Raw genomic sequence first — 15,593 nt, forward strand, 5'->3', positions numbered from 1 at the left:
CTGTCATCGATGTGTGTGATGTCCTTAGGTTAGTTAGGGGACTGATGACTTCGGATGTTAAGTCCCATAGCGCTTAGAGCCATTTGAACCATTTTTGAACGATGCCACCTGTTTACTTGGATGACGGTCTGTGCACACATGAGCATCGACCTGATGAACATGAAACATGACTAATCCGACCAAGCGACACATTTACATTTACCCACACTTCCTCGCGAAGATCCTGTATCCACTGCACTCATAAAAGACGATGTCGTTATGTCAACAAGTGGGGATCTACTGTGGCGCCCCGTGTACAACAATGTTTACTGAAAGGTGTGCTCCGAAACACGTGTTTCTTACACAGCATTGCACTCTGCCGTCAGACTTGCACAGATCACCACCTTCTCTATTTTACTGAGAGGACGTGCCTCCGACCTCGACGTAATGTGTTGACCCGTGGAGTGGACGTCCAGTAGCTTGTCACCAACTCCTGTCTTCACACAGTTTCCACACTCGCTCGCGACTCCAGCACGCTAACAGCCACCCGTTCCCAGTCGGTAGGCAACATCATAGTTGCTAGTTATGTAAATTTAGCCGGCCGTTGTGGCCGAGCGGTTCTAGGCGCTTCAGTCTGGAACTGCGCGACCGCTATGGTCGCAGGTTCGAATCCTGCCTCGGGGATGGATGTGTGTGATGTCCTTAGGTTAGTTAGGTTTAAGTAGTTCTAAGTTCTAGGGGACTGATGACCTCAGATATTAAGTCCCATAGTGTTCAGAGCCATTTGAACCTTTTTTTTGTAAATTTAAGGTGGAACGGGGAAGAAAGAAAACGAAATCTGCATCGGGAATTTATGCCGAATCAGCGGCGACGAGTGAAAATGTATGCCGAACTGAGACTCGAACCCGCGATCTCCTGCTTGTTAGGCAAGCGCGTTAACCACTGTGGCACTCCAGTGGCACCTGTCGGCAGTCACCGTCTATGTTCTCCACGCTTGCTAATTCTAGGTTCCCGCTGGAGGTGGAGGTCGAACGTAAATGTGCATCCCCACCGAACGTTTTAGATTCATTGCCCATCGAGGCAAATCGATTTCATGAATGCGTGGTGTCCATTTTTTCGGATATCTCCCAAGGAACAGACACGATGGCTTCATACAGTAGTTGTTTAGTCAGCGGATTTCGCCATTTGTGGTCCATACCGTCGCTAGCAAGACACGTCATTCGTCTCCACTCCGCTTCTATTCTTTCCTTTTCGCATCACATGCTTACATCGTGATCAGGCAGCATTCAGTCACCCGGGAGACAGTGGTCACGCTTTTTTGGCTCATCAGTGTTTACAATTGAGTAATCACTAAATAAAAAACGGGCAATGACACTAGACTAAAATGTTTGCTGTTGTTTGTACAACGTAGATAATTTTTAATCGGTTGCTACACTCGCCTACTCGTGAATTACAGTTGCAGAAAGGTACTCAAATAATCTGCAGAATATAAATATTATATCTGTTATAATGTGGCTCATGCAACAGCTCTGTCAAAGAGCAGGATCTTCCATTCTGAGTAGAAACCGTGCCTAATAGTAGGAAAGCAGATGGCAGTGACACCACTCAGCTGAGTCCCTCGTTGTAGCAATGATGTTCCGTGAGTGAAGGACGTACAATATAGCTTCGGATACAGTTGGGGAGGGAAGTACTTCAGAGAGGAAATTAAACGGGAGAAATGAACTACCCGTGCGTTTCTCCAACTCCATCCAGTTCCAGAGAATAACGGGATTAACTATAGCCACTGAGAAACTATGTGTGATACTGTCCTACGCTGCTCGGCCAGCAACTAGCTGCTTCGAATTCTGGTGGTAGAAGAAAATCTGTTACCGGTATTTGGTAACCAAGATGGGGCACCATAATTTTCCCGAAGAATATTCTTTACGCCATTATTCTGGTTCAGATTCCAAAACTCTACATAGTATTTCACGGAGAGTAGGTGTGTCATTCTGTTGATAGTGACACTTAAGTGCAGTAGTTTGTTCCTCGGTGACATGTTGGCTACGACCTAGTGCCAGGTTTCAGCCTGTGCCTCTCTTTCATCCGTGTCTACTCAACAATACACTAGAGTGCTCTTACAGTCAGACTTGTAAACCTGAGACGCTATAATGGATCACAGGAAGAACCAGCAAACCAATTCAATTCAGAATTTGGCAATGAGTCCATTTAATTGGCAGTAACTGACTTCAGAACAACAGAATTTCCGTTCAGTGATCTAAAGGTCAAATACCCACTTTTCAAGGAAGGTGTATACACAGAGACAAGCTGCCATGTGCATCGCTTATTACGCTGATCTCGGCACAGGAGTAAACCTCTTTAAGATTCCGTATTGTGAGCAACGTTTTCTAACCACAGACACGCGGTTTATGTGTTGTGAGACCCTGACACATGTGACAATGCCTTACCAGGCAGTCCATCATCCTGCAACGAAACGTGGCCTTCCTGGCCTCTCGTTGGCTCGGACGAGAACGGACAGAAACCCTGGTACGCGTAAGATACGCGAAAGGCTGCTGACGAGTCAGTAGCGGGCGCACATATAGAAACAAGGTCGATTAGTGTATATGAATTGTTATTGTGTGCAACAGAAACACCACTGTGTGAAGTGAGTACCGATTACAACTCTGCAACGTGTCGGTAGAGAAGTTATCTTTGACAACTACTGCGATCGTGAGACGCACTGTCTCACCCTCAGCATTAAAGTCATTTGGGGTAGCTTTATCTGGAAGTGTCGCGAAGTAATTACAAATCTGTAACGTCTAAGTCATGGGCAGCCATAACCCCGCAGACGGTTGCTCGCTTTCTACAGACCACACCTTGCACTTCCACATGTCCAGAGTGTGGTCTCGTGAATGGTGCCCACTGCCACCCTACTGCAGGTCACGTATCAGTCAGTCTACAGCCAGTCGTTCTTAGCGCAGGTGCAGTGCTGGCGAATTGGACAGCACAGGCGTGGCCCTTGTTAGTAGCTTCCTCTGTGGTAACATAGCAACACTGTTCTTAGTGCAGGCACATTGTTGTCAAGTTGGACAGTGCTGGTGCAGCCCTTGCAAGTAGCTGCCTCTGCGGTAACATAGCAACGCTGTTCTTAGCACAGGTACATTTTTGTCGAGTTGGTCAGTGCAGGCACGGCCCCTGCAAATAGCTGCCACTGCGGTTAACATAGCAATGCCGTTCTTAGTGCAGGCACATTGTTGTCGAGTAGGACGGCGCAGGTGCGGCTCTTGCAAGTAGCTGCTTCTGCGATAACATAGCAACGCCAGTCTTAGACCGGGCAGATTGTTGTCAAATTGGGCAGTGCGGGCATGGCCAGTGCAAGTAGCTGCGTCTGCAGTAACATAGCAACGCCATTCATTTCGCTGACACATTGTTGTCGAGTTGGACAGTGCAGACACAGCCCTTGTAAGTAGGTGTCTCTGTGGTAACACAGTAACACTGTTCTTATCGCAGACACATTGTTGTCGAGTTGGACAGAGCAGGCACGGCCAGTGCAAGTAGCTGCCTCTGTGGTAACATAGCAACGCCGTTGTTAGGGCAGGCACATTGCTTTCGAGTTGGACAGCACAGGTGTAGCCTGTGCAAGTAGCTATCTCTCTGGTGACATAGCAATAGTCGGCATCCCCACATCAAATACCTGCATGAAGGCCCCACGCCAATCACGCTATGCCCTAGCAGTCTCGTCTACAACTTCGATACCACTGTACCACGAGGCCACACTATTCGTTTCACCACCATCAGGATTTCAACCCCAACTGTAACTGGACTACCCAAGAGATTCTGCTTGACGGCGCAAGAACCTCGCTGTCATCCGATGCTAAAAAAACGTCTGTGTCTGCTCTAGATCATTCACTGTTCTGTAGCATTATTATTTGTCGGCTTTTCTGTGGAACAGGCATCTTGTCCACTTTCGCCTGCTGTCCCCATTCACAGCCACAGCACAGACGCTCTTCCTTCTGCTGACACGCGAACGTTTCACACAGAACGAGGATTAGAGGAGACGGGGGAATGTGAAGCGGCCTTACTCACCATGCCGAAGCTGCCCTCGCCGACCTTCTCGACGAGCCGCAGGCGGTGCCTGGGGTACTCCAGCAGGTGGAGGCCGTCCGCGGGCGGCTCGGCCCCCGGCAGCCGCAGCGTCGTGAAGCACCCCGGCCGCAGGTGCTGCTCGCAGCGGCCGCTCTGCAACCAGCCAGCACGGCACACTCACTGCACGTCGCGGGGGCTTTACCTGGCGCTCAGCGCATTGCGGGGGAAGCGCCGACAAAATGTTACTCTCATTGGTGTGTACAATTTATCACATGGGCGATTCAATATCAGACTTCTGCAGAAACGTCATCGAAACAGTTTCGAAAATTTCAAAAGGTGACACGTGACAGAATTATCGCACAATCGGCTTAACAGCTCATGCGTCCAAATTGCTGACAAGAATAATATACAGCAGAATGGAAAAGAAAACTCAGGATCTGTTAGATGACGATTAGTTTGGCTTTAGGAAGGGTAAAGACACCTGAGAGCCGGCCGGGGTGGCCGAGCGGTTCTAGGCGCAACAGTCTGGAACCGCGCGACCGCTACGGTCGTAGGTTCGAATCCTGCCTCGGGCATGGATGTATGTGATGTCCTTAGGTTAGTTAGGTTTAAGTAGTTCTAAGTTCTAGGGGACTCATGAGCTCAGAAGTTAAGTCCCATAGTGCTCAGAGCCATTTGAGCCGTTTTGACACCTGAGAGGCAATTCTGACGTTGTGGTTGATAATGGAACCAAGGCTAAAGAAAAACCAAGGCATGTTTACAGGATTTGTCGATCAGGAAAAACGTTCGACAATGTAAAATGGTGCAAGATGTTCGAAGTTCTGAGGAAAATAGGGGTAAGGGGTAAGCTATAGGGAGAGATGGGTAATGGACAATATGTACAAGAGCCAGGAGGGAATAATAACAGTGGACGACCAACAATGAAAAGCTTGGATTAAGAAGGGTATAAGACAAGGTTGTAGTCTTTGGCCCCTACTGTTCAATATCTACATAGAAGAAGCAATGGTGGGACTAAAAGAATGGTTCAGGAGTGGAATTAAAATTCAAGGTGAAAGGATATCGATGAGACGATTCGCTGATGACATTGCTGTCCTGAGTGACAGTGAAGAAAAATTACATGATGTTCTGAGTGAACAGTCTAATAAGCACAATATATGGACTGAGAGTAAATCGAAGAAAGGCGAAAGTAATGAGAAGTGGCAGAAATCAGAACAGCGAGAAACTTGCCATCATGATTAAGGGTCTTGAAATAGATGAGGGTAAGGAATTCTAGTACCTAGGCAGCAAAATAGTAATACTGGATGGAGCAAGGAGAACATCGAAAGCAGACTAGCAGTGGCAAAAAGGGCATTCCTGGCGAAGCAGAATCTACTAGTATCGAACATAGGCCTTAATTTGAGAAAAAAATTTCTGAGATTGTACGTTTGGAGCACTGTATTGTACTGTACTGAAACATGGGTTGTGGGAAAAAAGGAAAAGAAGAGAACAGAAGCTTTTGAGATACAGTGCTATATAAAATGTTGAAAATTAGGTGGACTGACAATGTAAAGAATGCGGAGACGCTCTGTAGAATCGTCGAGGAAAGGAATGTACGAAAAAAGTGACAAGAAGAAGGGATAGGGTGGTAGGAGATCTGTTGAGACATTACTGAATACCTCCCGTGCTAGGAGAGGGAGCTGTAGACGGTAAAAACTGCTGTAGAGAAAGACATATATTGGGATCCATCCGGCATATAACTGAGGACGTGGTCTGCAGTTGCTACTATCTGACATGAGGAATTCGCGACAGGCCATATCAAACCAAAAGTGAGTGAGCCGCTTGTGTACTCAACACAGGGGAATATCACCTGAGGTGTAATATTCAACAGTCCCCATTCTTCTGATTTCAGCAGATGAAACACTGGGGTTACTCAAGAAATCTTAATCAGCAACTCAAAAACAAAGTTATGTAATATTTGCTTGTTCGTTTGTTAGTCAGGTAAACTTCTCATATGAATTGGAATCCTCACGGCACAGTACAGCAGCATGTCAATAGAATAACCGAAACAGGGTAGCGCAGACCATCTCAGTTTGGTTCCTCTAGCGACGTGTTAAAGGTACTGCGCCGCAGAGATTAGACTGCGTATCAGGACAGCAGCCATTAAAAAAATAAATGAATAAAAGGTAGCTTTCTTCTCAATACGATTTTGAAAACTTTGACTACGATGGGGATACTACAAGTACGTCAAAAATGCACTACTTCCATTGCGAAAACACTTGCCAACGAACAACTACCGACAATACTGAAATGAAAATAGTGCGGCGGTCGTGATGACCGAGCGGTTCTAGGCGCTTCAGTCCAGAACCGCGACACTGCTACGGTCGCAGGTTCGAATCCTGCCTTGGGCATGGATGTGTGTAATGTCCTTAGGTTAGTTAGGTTTAAGTAGTTCTAAGTTCTAGGAGACTGATGACCTCAGATGTTCAGTCCCATAGTGCTCAGAGCCATTTGAACCAGTTTTTTTGAAAATAGTGCAAACTGGAAAGTATACAGTTAAGTTCTTTCACTTTCCGCTAAATAATTCCGCATATTGACCCTCACTGTTTTACGTATGGGGGTCAGAACAGGAAGATGAATCACTCACACTGACAACATACGTGTTGTGGCCTTATACACAGTGTCTTTCACAATTCCTATTACAGGCTTCTAGGAGTTCTAGAGGGCACTTAGTATACAAAATAACGACAGTGAAACCTTCTCCGTCCGCAACTAGTGGTCGTGCGGTAGCGTTCTCGCTTCCCGTGCACGGGTTCCCGGGTTCGATTCCCGGCAGGGTCAGGGATTTTCTCTGCCTCGTGATGACTGGGTGTTGTGTGATGTCCTTAGGTTAGTTAGGTTTAAGTAGTTCTAAGTTCTAGGGGACTGATGACCATAGATGTTAAGTCCCATAGTGCTCAGAGCCATTTGAACCAAACCTTATCCGGAAATGTACCATGTGGATGTAAAATAAGTTTGGAGGTTTGATGACAGTCCACTATGGGGACAGAGAGTTGGGACCCGCGTGATCCATGTGGTGATGCTGTACAGTGTGGTTGTCTGCTTTCACACACAAACGATCCACGGATTCTGGTTTTCGTCCGTGGAGCGCCACGGCCAACGCTCCAGGGTGCTAACGGACCAGTTTCTCGCAGCCATTGTTACAGCAGGACGAAAATGGTAAGTGATGAACTGAGGTGATTCGAAAAATGTTCACGATGTATGTCTTGTGCTGCTGTACCATTCCTATCCTAACGTGAAGCGGAAACTTTGAAAGAGATCTGACCTTCAAACATATTTCATATCCAAAAGGTGCATTTCAGGAGGTGAATTCCGTTTCGAAACGTTATCTACGAAGTGCCCTTTAGAACGTCTAGAAACCTGTAATAAGTATTGTCAAACATCATGTATACAGTTAGAATGAAAAGTTTGGACTCGTGCTGTGTTTTATAATCAAAAAAGAACGTATTTATCAAAATAGTCCCTTTTCATATCAATGAACTTTATCAAATGGCTCTAAGCACTATGGGACTTAACATCTGAGGTCATCAGTCCGCTAGAACTTAGAACTACTTAAACCTAACTAACGTAAGGACATCACACACATCCATGCCTGAGGCAGCATTCGAACCTGCGACCGTAGCAGTCGTGCAGTTCCGGACTGAAGCGCCTAGTACCGCTCGGCCACAGCGGCAGGCCCCCAGACTTCGTTTCTTTCCTTCCGTAGCTACTTCCTTCCGTATGCTGATCTGCTTCTCTCCGAAAATCCTCCACTTTGTGTTGCTTTTCTAAAATGTGGCTATTATTTCCATTCGAATTCCAGAGTTTATCGTGTCTTTGTCACTTTGTGAAGCATGTGGGTTTAGATTTGTAGTTGCTTACACCGAAACTTCCGGATGACAGACACTCAAATCGGTACCAAATGTTGTGTGTCGATAGAGTATCTTCCATAACCCAGATTTAATTCGTGTGGTGTCCTGTCAGCTGACTGCTGTGACCGAGCGGTTCTAGTTGTTTCAGTCTGGAACTGTGCGACTGCTATGGTCGCAGATTCGAATTCTGCCTCGGGCATGGATGTGTGTGATGTCATTAGGTTAGTCAGGTTTAAGTAGTTCTAAGTTCTAGCAGACTGATGACCTCAGAAGTTAAGTCCCATAGTGCTCAGAGCCATTTGAAGCTTTTTTGTGTGTGTGTGCTGTTGTCCTGTAGAACATGAGTAAACGTTAAGTAAAAGTAACACCAAAACTACAGAGCACAGGCAAAGCGTATCTGTGGGTAATAGTTTTGTAGATCTCCCATGGGTGAGTTGATAGAGCATAAGGTCGCCATACCATAAGTCCCGCGTTAAAACCTCACTGACGACAATTTGTTTGAAGTGTTCACGCGTGAAACTGGGAGAACATTTTCCTGACATGTAATAGGACTTTTAGGAGTGGTAACACCAGATCCCATTATATGACTGAAGTTAAGTGCTGTCGGGCTGGGATGGATGACGGTCCGGTCTGCCGAGTGCTTTTGGTAAGCGAGGTGCACTCAACCCTTCTGAGGCAAGTTGAGGAGCTACTCGATTGAGAAGTAGCGGCTCTGGTCTCGGAAACTGACATACAGCCGGGAGAGTGGTGTGCTGACCACATGACCCTCCGTATCCACACCTAGTGACGCATGTGGGCTGAGGATGACATGGCGGCCAGTCAGTACTGTTGGGCCTTTCTGGCCTGTTCGGGAGAAAATTAGTTAGTTAGTAGGTATGCCCTCTTGGCAGTCTGTCTTCGCTTAGCTAGTTGAAAGTATCAAACCTATTGAGTACATTTGTGCAGATGGGTGTGGCGTTCTGTCGGACATGTGCGACAGAACGGACGCCATTCGTGATGACACAGCTACTGCATTTGTAGTTTCGCAAATAAACATAAACAGTGAGAATAACAGAATAAAGAAACAATTGCATCATACGTGCGAAAGTATTAATAGTACCATATAACACTTTCGCGCTTAATATAGTGAAAAAGTATCATCGTTGGGGTTTGAACCCTTGGCACGACGATCTAACGCCCGACCATCCACGGAAGCTAGAAGTGTTAGTTACTTACAGTTGTGCTTTTCCAGCGCTCCGTAATTTTGGTGTTACCTCCAATTTGTGTTTGCGTCCGTTCTGCTGGGTGACATCACATAGAGCGAAGTATACCGGAGTTTTGGTTGATTCTCTATTGGCATGCAACATTTTGTAGAGATCTGAGAGTCTGACACCTGGGATCTGGGTGTTAGTATGCTGAACATCTGCTCAGTTTGTGTGTACCTAAAATTGCAGTCGTCGTTTCCTTATTAACCAGTTAGCTTTGCCTTTTATCAATAGTGCTATCTTTTTTATGTTGATTTGTAAGTTAACTTTAGATCCCAGTATTGACCTTAGAATTGTTTACTTTTTCCAGTTATCCGTAATCTCCAAGCCTTGTTAGTTTCAGTGTTTCTGCTGCATACAGTGTTTCTGCGCTGACCATTGTGTGATAATGTCCTCTTTATTATTATCGTTGTTTAGGACTAAGATACTCTCTTTCAAATTCTAAAGGTGGCAGGGGTAAAATAATGGCTATGGTTCAAATGGCTCTGAGCACTATGGGACTCAACTGCTGAGGTCATTAGTCCCCTAGAACATAGAACTAGTTAAACCTAACTAACCTAAGGACATCACAAACATCCATGCGCGAGGCAGGATTCGAACCTGCGACCGTAGCGGTCTTGCGGTTCCAGACTGCAGCGCCTTTAACCGCACGGCCACTTCTGCCGGCAGGGGCGGTAAAATACAGGGAGCGAAAGGCTATTTACAATTTGTACAGAAATCAGATGGCAGTTATAAGAGTCGAGGGGCATGAAAGGGAAGCAGTGGTTGGGGAGGGAGTGAGACAGGGTTGTAGCCTCTCCCCGATGTTATTCAATCTGTATATTGAGCAAGCAGTAAAGGAAACAAAAGAAAAATTCGGAGTAGGAATTAAAATCCATGGAGAAGAAATAAAAACCTTGAGGTTCGCCGATGACATTGTAATTCTGTCAGAGACAGCAAAGGACTTGGAAGAGCAGTTGAAAGAAATGGACAGTGACTTGAAAGGAGGATATAAGATGAACATCAACAAAAGCAAAACGAGGATAATGGAATGTATAGTCGAATTAAGTCGAGTGATGCTGAGGGAATTAGATTAGGAAATGAGACACTTAAAGTAGTAAAGGAGTTTTGCTATTTGGGGAGCAAAATAACTGATGATGGTCGAAGTAGAGACGATATAAAATGTAGACTGGCAATGGCAAGGAAAGCGTTTCTGAAGAAGAGAAATTTGTTGAGATAGAGTATAGATTTAAGTGTCAGGAACTCGTTTCTGAAAGTATTTGTATGGAGTGTAGCCATGTATGGAAGTGAAACATGGACGATAAATAGTTTAGACAAGAAGAGAATAGTAGCTTTAGAAATGTGGTGCTACAGAAGAATGCTGAAGATTAGATGGGTAGATCACATAACTAATGAGGAGATATTGAATAGAATTGGGGAGAAGAGGAATTTGTGGCACAACTTGACTAGAAGAAGGGACCGGTTGGTAGGACATGTTCTGAGGCATCAAGGGATCACCAATTTAGTGTTGGACGGCAGCGTGGAGCTAGTGCAGAGTGTGATTAAGAGTGGGAGGCGCTCACCTTGACGATGTCCGTGGCGGCGTAGTAGTTCTCCGGCTGGCCGCTGGCGGGCGAGTCGCGGCCCTGCTGCGGGGGCGGCGGGGGCGTGGCGCCCCCCGCGAAGCGCGCCGCCTCCTCCTGGAAGCTGCTGACGCTCGCGCTCGGGAAGTCTGCAACGAGAAGCGGCGGGTGCAGCCCGCCGTCACTCATTAAGCGGCAGCGAGCGCGGATGAGCGCATTAAGACAATCAGCACATTTCTCCGCCGCCTCCGCGCTTTTTATTTTGGTCCACCGAAAGGTGACCCAGCAGTTTAGGACGACACGGAAGCTGATGACCAGTACCGAATCAAATTCACATTGCCTTCCCTCACCGCGCATTAATCGTCATTTGTAAAAAACCAACCTCTACGGGAAAGTTGGTATCACGGTTTTGACTGGATTATAGATCGTTGTTATGGACACTTTCGAAAAAAACGTGGTATGCTGACGTTGTTATTTCGCTTACTTTTCTGTAACAGCAACTGTGCGGTCATTTGAAGTAAGTTCCTAATTTATAATTTCTTCATTTTGAATAACTGCTACTGCCGACTTCGAATTATTATGCGGAAACTATTTTTGTTTTAGGGTATGCCTAGAAGGAGAATGCGAGCGGGTCAGAGTGAGAGACGCAGAGCTCGACAGACACAATTTTTGCGTAGAGAAAATAATAGCTACGTGGACATTCATCATGATAATGCACCTGTTTTATTTAACGATGATAATATTAATAGCCGGCCGGAGTGGCCGAGCGGTTCTAGGCGCTACAGTCTGCAACCGCGCGACCGCTACGGTCGCAGGATCGAATCCTGCCTCGGGCATGGATGTTTGTGATGGCTTTAGGTTAGTTAGGTTTAAGTAGTTCCAAGTCCTAGGGAACTGATGCCCTCAGAAGTTAAGTCCCATAGTGCTCAGAGCCATTTGAACCATTTTGAGCATCGAAGATTGAAGTACCGATTTTTAAAGTTAGTTACGTAATTATATAATTCAAAAGGAATTTTCCCATAGATGTACACAAAAGAAAAAAAAGTCGTTTCTATACATAAGAATCATTAGGGAGGTAGACACCCATATGAGAAAAGTTTTCTTTTGTCTCTGACATTGCTACCAACTTCTACCACGCGTAATGATCAGGTGCTATGGTAGAAATAACATAGGGGAGTAACAACGTTTCCTGCAGTTGCATTCTAGGGACGTTCATGCTTAAACGTCGCAGATAGTTCATTTGCAGTAACACATGCATACCGGGCAGCTACAATGCCGCAACTGCTACGTCGTTGATGTTGTCAATAGTGTGAGACGTTCACTTGCTTTGGTCTGAGATTAAAGGGAACTAGCTCTTTCGTTTGCCGAGATTACACAAAATTTACAGTGTTCTTAGCTTTGAGTGTCTTCATATTCAGTAGCTACACTGTCCCTTATTATAAGGAAACTACATTTGTTCTAGGCTGTGCCTCAAAGAAGAACATTAACATTCGAACTGAAAGACGAAGAGCTAGAGAGACACAACATTTGTGTAGACAAAGTGATAGGAATAATGCAGATTTTGATAACGATAATTCTATTGCCGTTCTGGAAGATACATTTCAATGTGCACTGAACTTAATTTCAAATAATTTTGACAACTCTAACCGCAGTTTTATGAATTTACATTGCAGATTTTGTAATGCAAATCATTTCGCGTCCGAGGAGACTTTATGCAATACAACGGCATTCACATTGGATTGTCATAAGAGAAAAATTAATTTGCCGCTATTAACAAAAGATGCAGTGTATCAGTGACTCCTTTCAAATGGTCGAACAGTTAAAGAGAAATCAATGAATTATTTCAAGAATACACGTAGGTACAAAGCAGCATTCGTCACGGATCAGTTCTGTGGCTAAAATTTCTGACGCTTTAAGATACGTGACATTTGTTTTCACAGATCATGTCCACTGATGCAACTGGTCGAATTTCGACCACGGTCGATAACAGTTATTATTATGAGCCACCGAAGACCATGGATCCTTTAGGTAAAAATTGTCAGAAAATATCGATGAAAAATCTCCGAAATTGTACATGTGCAGTTCAGGATGACCCCGTAGTAGATCCGAGGTTCCCAGCACAATATTCCGGAAGCCTACAGTTCGTGTCCTGGTTTCATCAGTATACGAGTGGAGTTTTCGAAACACTTTGTCCAGCCCCAAACAACTGGTCATCGGTACACAGGCTGATTACACAACTCACGAAGAAAATACGGAAAGAGCTGGAGGACATAAATAGAAACTCTTTGAAGATATCTGACATTCTCATCATGCTGTGACGCAGGATAAATTACAAGGATTAATATTTCGAACAGACACAGCTCCTCTGTTAGAAATAAAACCATATATGTTTCACTTCTACTGGAAATTGAACCCCTAAGGAGGTGAAATAGGGTATGAAATCTTTTTTTAATAAATTTCATTGCATGAAAAAAGATTTAAGGCTAAATATATGAAAACTAGGATTTCACTTGTCGGTTAGCTGTAAAGGAAAATGTCTTAGGAGATGAAAGTTCTTAAAGAAATATCACCATAAGAACCCAAAGGCGTGATTAACAAAACCTTGGATTCCAGCCACTGGAATCGCTTTTTGGTCAGAAGTAAATTCGGAAAAGACCATAATTGGATGGCCTTAATTGGCGTGAAAAGTCTAGTAGATGTCGCCGATTGTGAAGAAAATAAAAAATCGATTATGGGTACCCAATAACATCTGTGCAGACCATACAATCTACGAGAGTGAAGCAGCCGGCGCTAAGGTAGTACAAAAGTATACTGCGAATGGTAAAAGCCGTATCACATTTTCCTGGTATGAGACAACATTGTAACCCTGTTTACTGAGAAATCTGTAATGCATTGTATTTACACGTATATCTCGGGAACAAGAACAGAAAAACGTTTCCTGAGGATGACGTGATGGAGGGTGTGGCAAGAGCCTATCACACGAGACGTACTTAGAGACGTGTGATCCACTCACTTACGTCGATATAGCACACCGTCATTTCCATTGGTTTACTGCTGCCTTCTACTGCTTAATATTGTGCATACTCGTTTTCCACATTTTCATTTCTGTTTAGTTGGTTCAAATGGCTCTGAGCACTATGGCACTTAACATCTGAGGTCATCAGTCCCCTAGAACTTAGAACTACTTAAACCTAACTAACCTAAGGACATCACACACATCCATGCCCGAGGCAGGATTCAAACCTGCGACCGTAGCGGTCGTGCGGTTCCAGACTGAAGCTCCTAGAACTACTCAGCCACACCGGCCAGATTTCTGTTTAGTGGTTAGCTCCAAACGTACGATTTGAAAACTTCTTACTTGTTGGAAAAGATACTTTTCTGGAAAAGTCTATCTCCAGATGTGCCAGATGTTTATGCCCTCTTTGCGTCGGCTCACGCACGTATGACCTTCACTAGATTTCCTACGGTACTGATGCTGCGTTTGTCTCTTTTGTAAAATATGGATGACTGTCAAAGTTGTCTGTTTTTTTCGTACTTTCTCCATTTCATTTGTCTATTTTTTGGAGACTTTCGTGCTATGCAATTCTTCCAAACTACCAGCTACAAAGGTGAACCTTCCTATTGATATCTAACACTTATTTCAAAGGAGCCTCGACGTTTGAGTTACAGTGATGATAAAGTAGAATACAAAAAAGGTTTTAATATTTGCTGGTTTTTCATTAGATTCAGTCTGGTTTCTGCAGGTGTTTTAAATCAACGCTATCTGTTCATAGCGTACTTGAGGGAGTTGTAAATATCGTTTCCAATTTACATTTCTGAAAGTTTTTTATCCTACAAATTCCACGATCATGCAGTAGTTATTCCGCCTACCTAATTTAATGTCAGAATTGTTTCTCAGATACTTTACACGTTTTTCAAGATAATCAAACCTTCTCTCGCTATCTATTGAATTTTACGTTGTACTCCTCCTCTCATTAACAACCTGACAGCTTCAGATGTCTTCACCGGCTCTCACACTTTTGTTCTTCCGCTTTCTCTAGAAACGCCATGACAAATCCGAAGGCAAAGTGATTTGGCGGCTAATTCTCCACTGAATCAGATACGCACGCACACGCACCCATGAGCACAAACACACAGAGCGTGTGTGTGTGTGTGTGTGTGTGTGTGTGTGTGTGTGTGTGTGTGTGTGTGTGTGAGAGAGAGAGAGAGAGAGAGAGAGAGAGAGAGAGAGAGAGAGAGAGAAAGAAAGAGAGACAGAGGGAGGGAATACAAGGGTCAAGCTCCGGTCGCAGGTTCGAATCCTGCCTCGGGCATGGATGTGTGTGTTGTCCTTGGGTTAGTTAGGTTTAAGTAGTTCTAAGTTCTAGGGGACTGATGACCTCAGAAGTTAAGTCCCATAGTGCTCAGAGCCATTTGAACCATTTTTGAACAAGGGTCAAAGTAAACAAGTTCATATTTGCGCCAGACTGATATGAGAACAAATTATCATAATTAAGGACTGGGCATACAACAGTTATAGAAACGCTGTGTTTTGTAAAGCGAAAAAGTGAAAATTGCGAGCGAAGTTGCACGAAAACATGTATTTGTGTGTGCATTTTCACAGCGGATGAGAATTCAGATGAGAACGGATAAATTGAAAGTAAGTGTAACAGTAACATATAGTCACGAAATATTTTCACACAACAAAGTTAAGTTTATACATTAAATGATTTGCTAACCTTAAGAACAAAACTCACAGTAACGTAATTGTAATTGCAGATGGCAACCAACGAATCTACAGTACTGTGTAGACAGTCCTACATTACCCACAAGTGCACCAGAATTAGGATAATAACAATACTCGACAACTGTTTATAGAT

At 44.5% G+C, this 15,593-nt stretch overlaps 1 protein-coding gene across 1 annotated transcript in view; it reads right to left on the minus strand.

The window, feature by feature from the left end:
* LOC124795537 overlaps positions 1-15,593 on the minus strand; it is a 318,628-nt gene that overhangs the window by 55,058 nt on the left and 247,977 nt on the right. The window contains exons 11-13 of the mRNA XM_047259608.1: positions 10,820-11,041; positions 10,735-10,777; positions 4,042-4,194 (exon numbers count right to left, since the gene is read on the minus strand). Coding sequence (XP_047115564.1) covers positions 4,042-4,194; positions 10,735-10,777; positions 10,820-11,041 — 418 coding nt within the window. The remainder of the gene's footprint in view (positions 1-4,041; positions 4,195-10,734; positions 10,778-10,819; positions 11,042-15,593) is intronic.

Source organism: Schistocerca piceifrons, chromosome 4 (genome assembly GCF_021461385.2).
Source record: "Schistocerca piceifrons isolate TAMUIC-IGC-003096 chromosome 4, iqSchPice1.1, whole genome shotgun sequence".
In the NCBI taxonomy this organism is placed as follows: Eukaryota; Metazoa; Arthropoda; class Insecta; order Orthoptera; family Acrididae; genus Schistocerca; species Schistocerca piceifrons.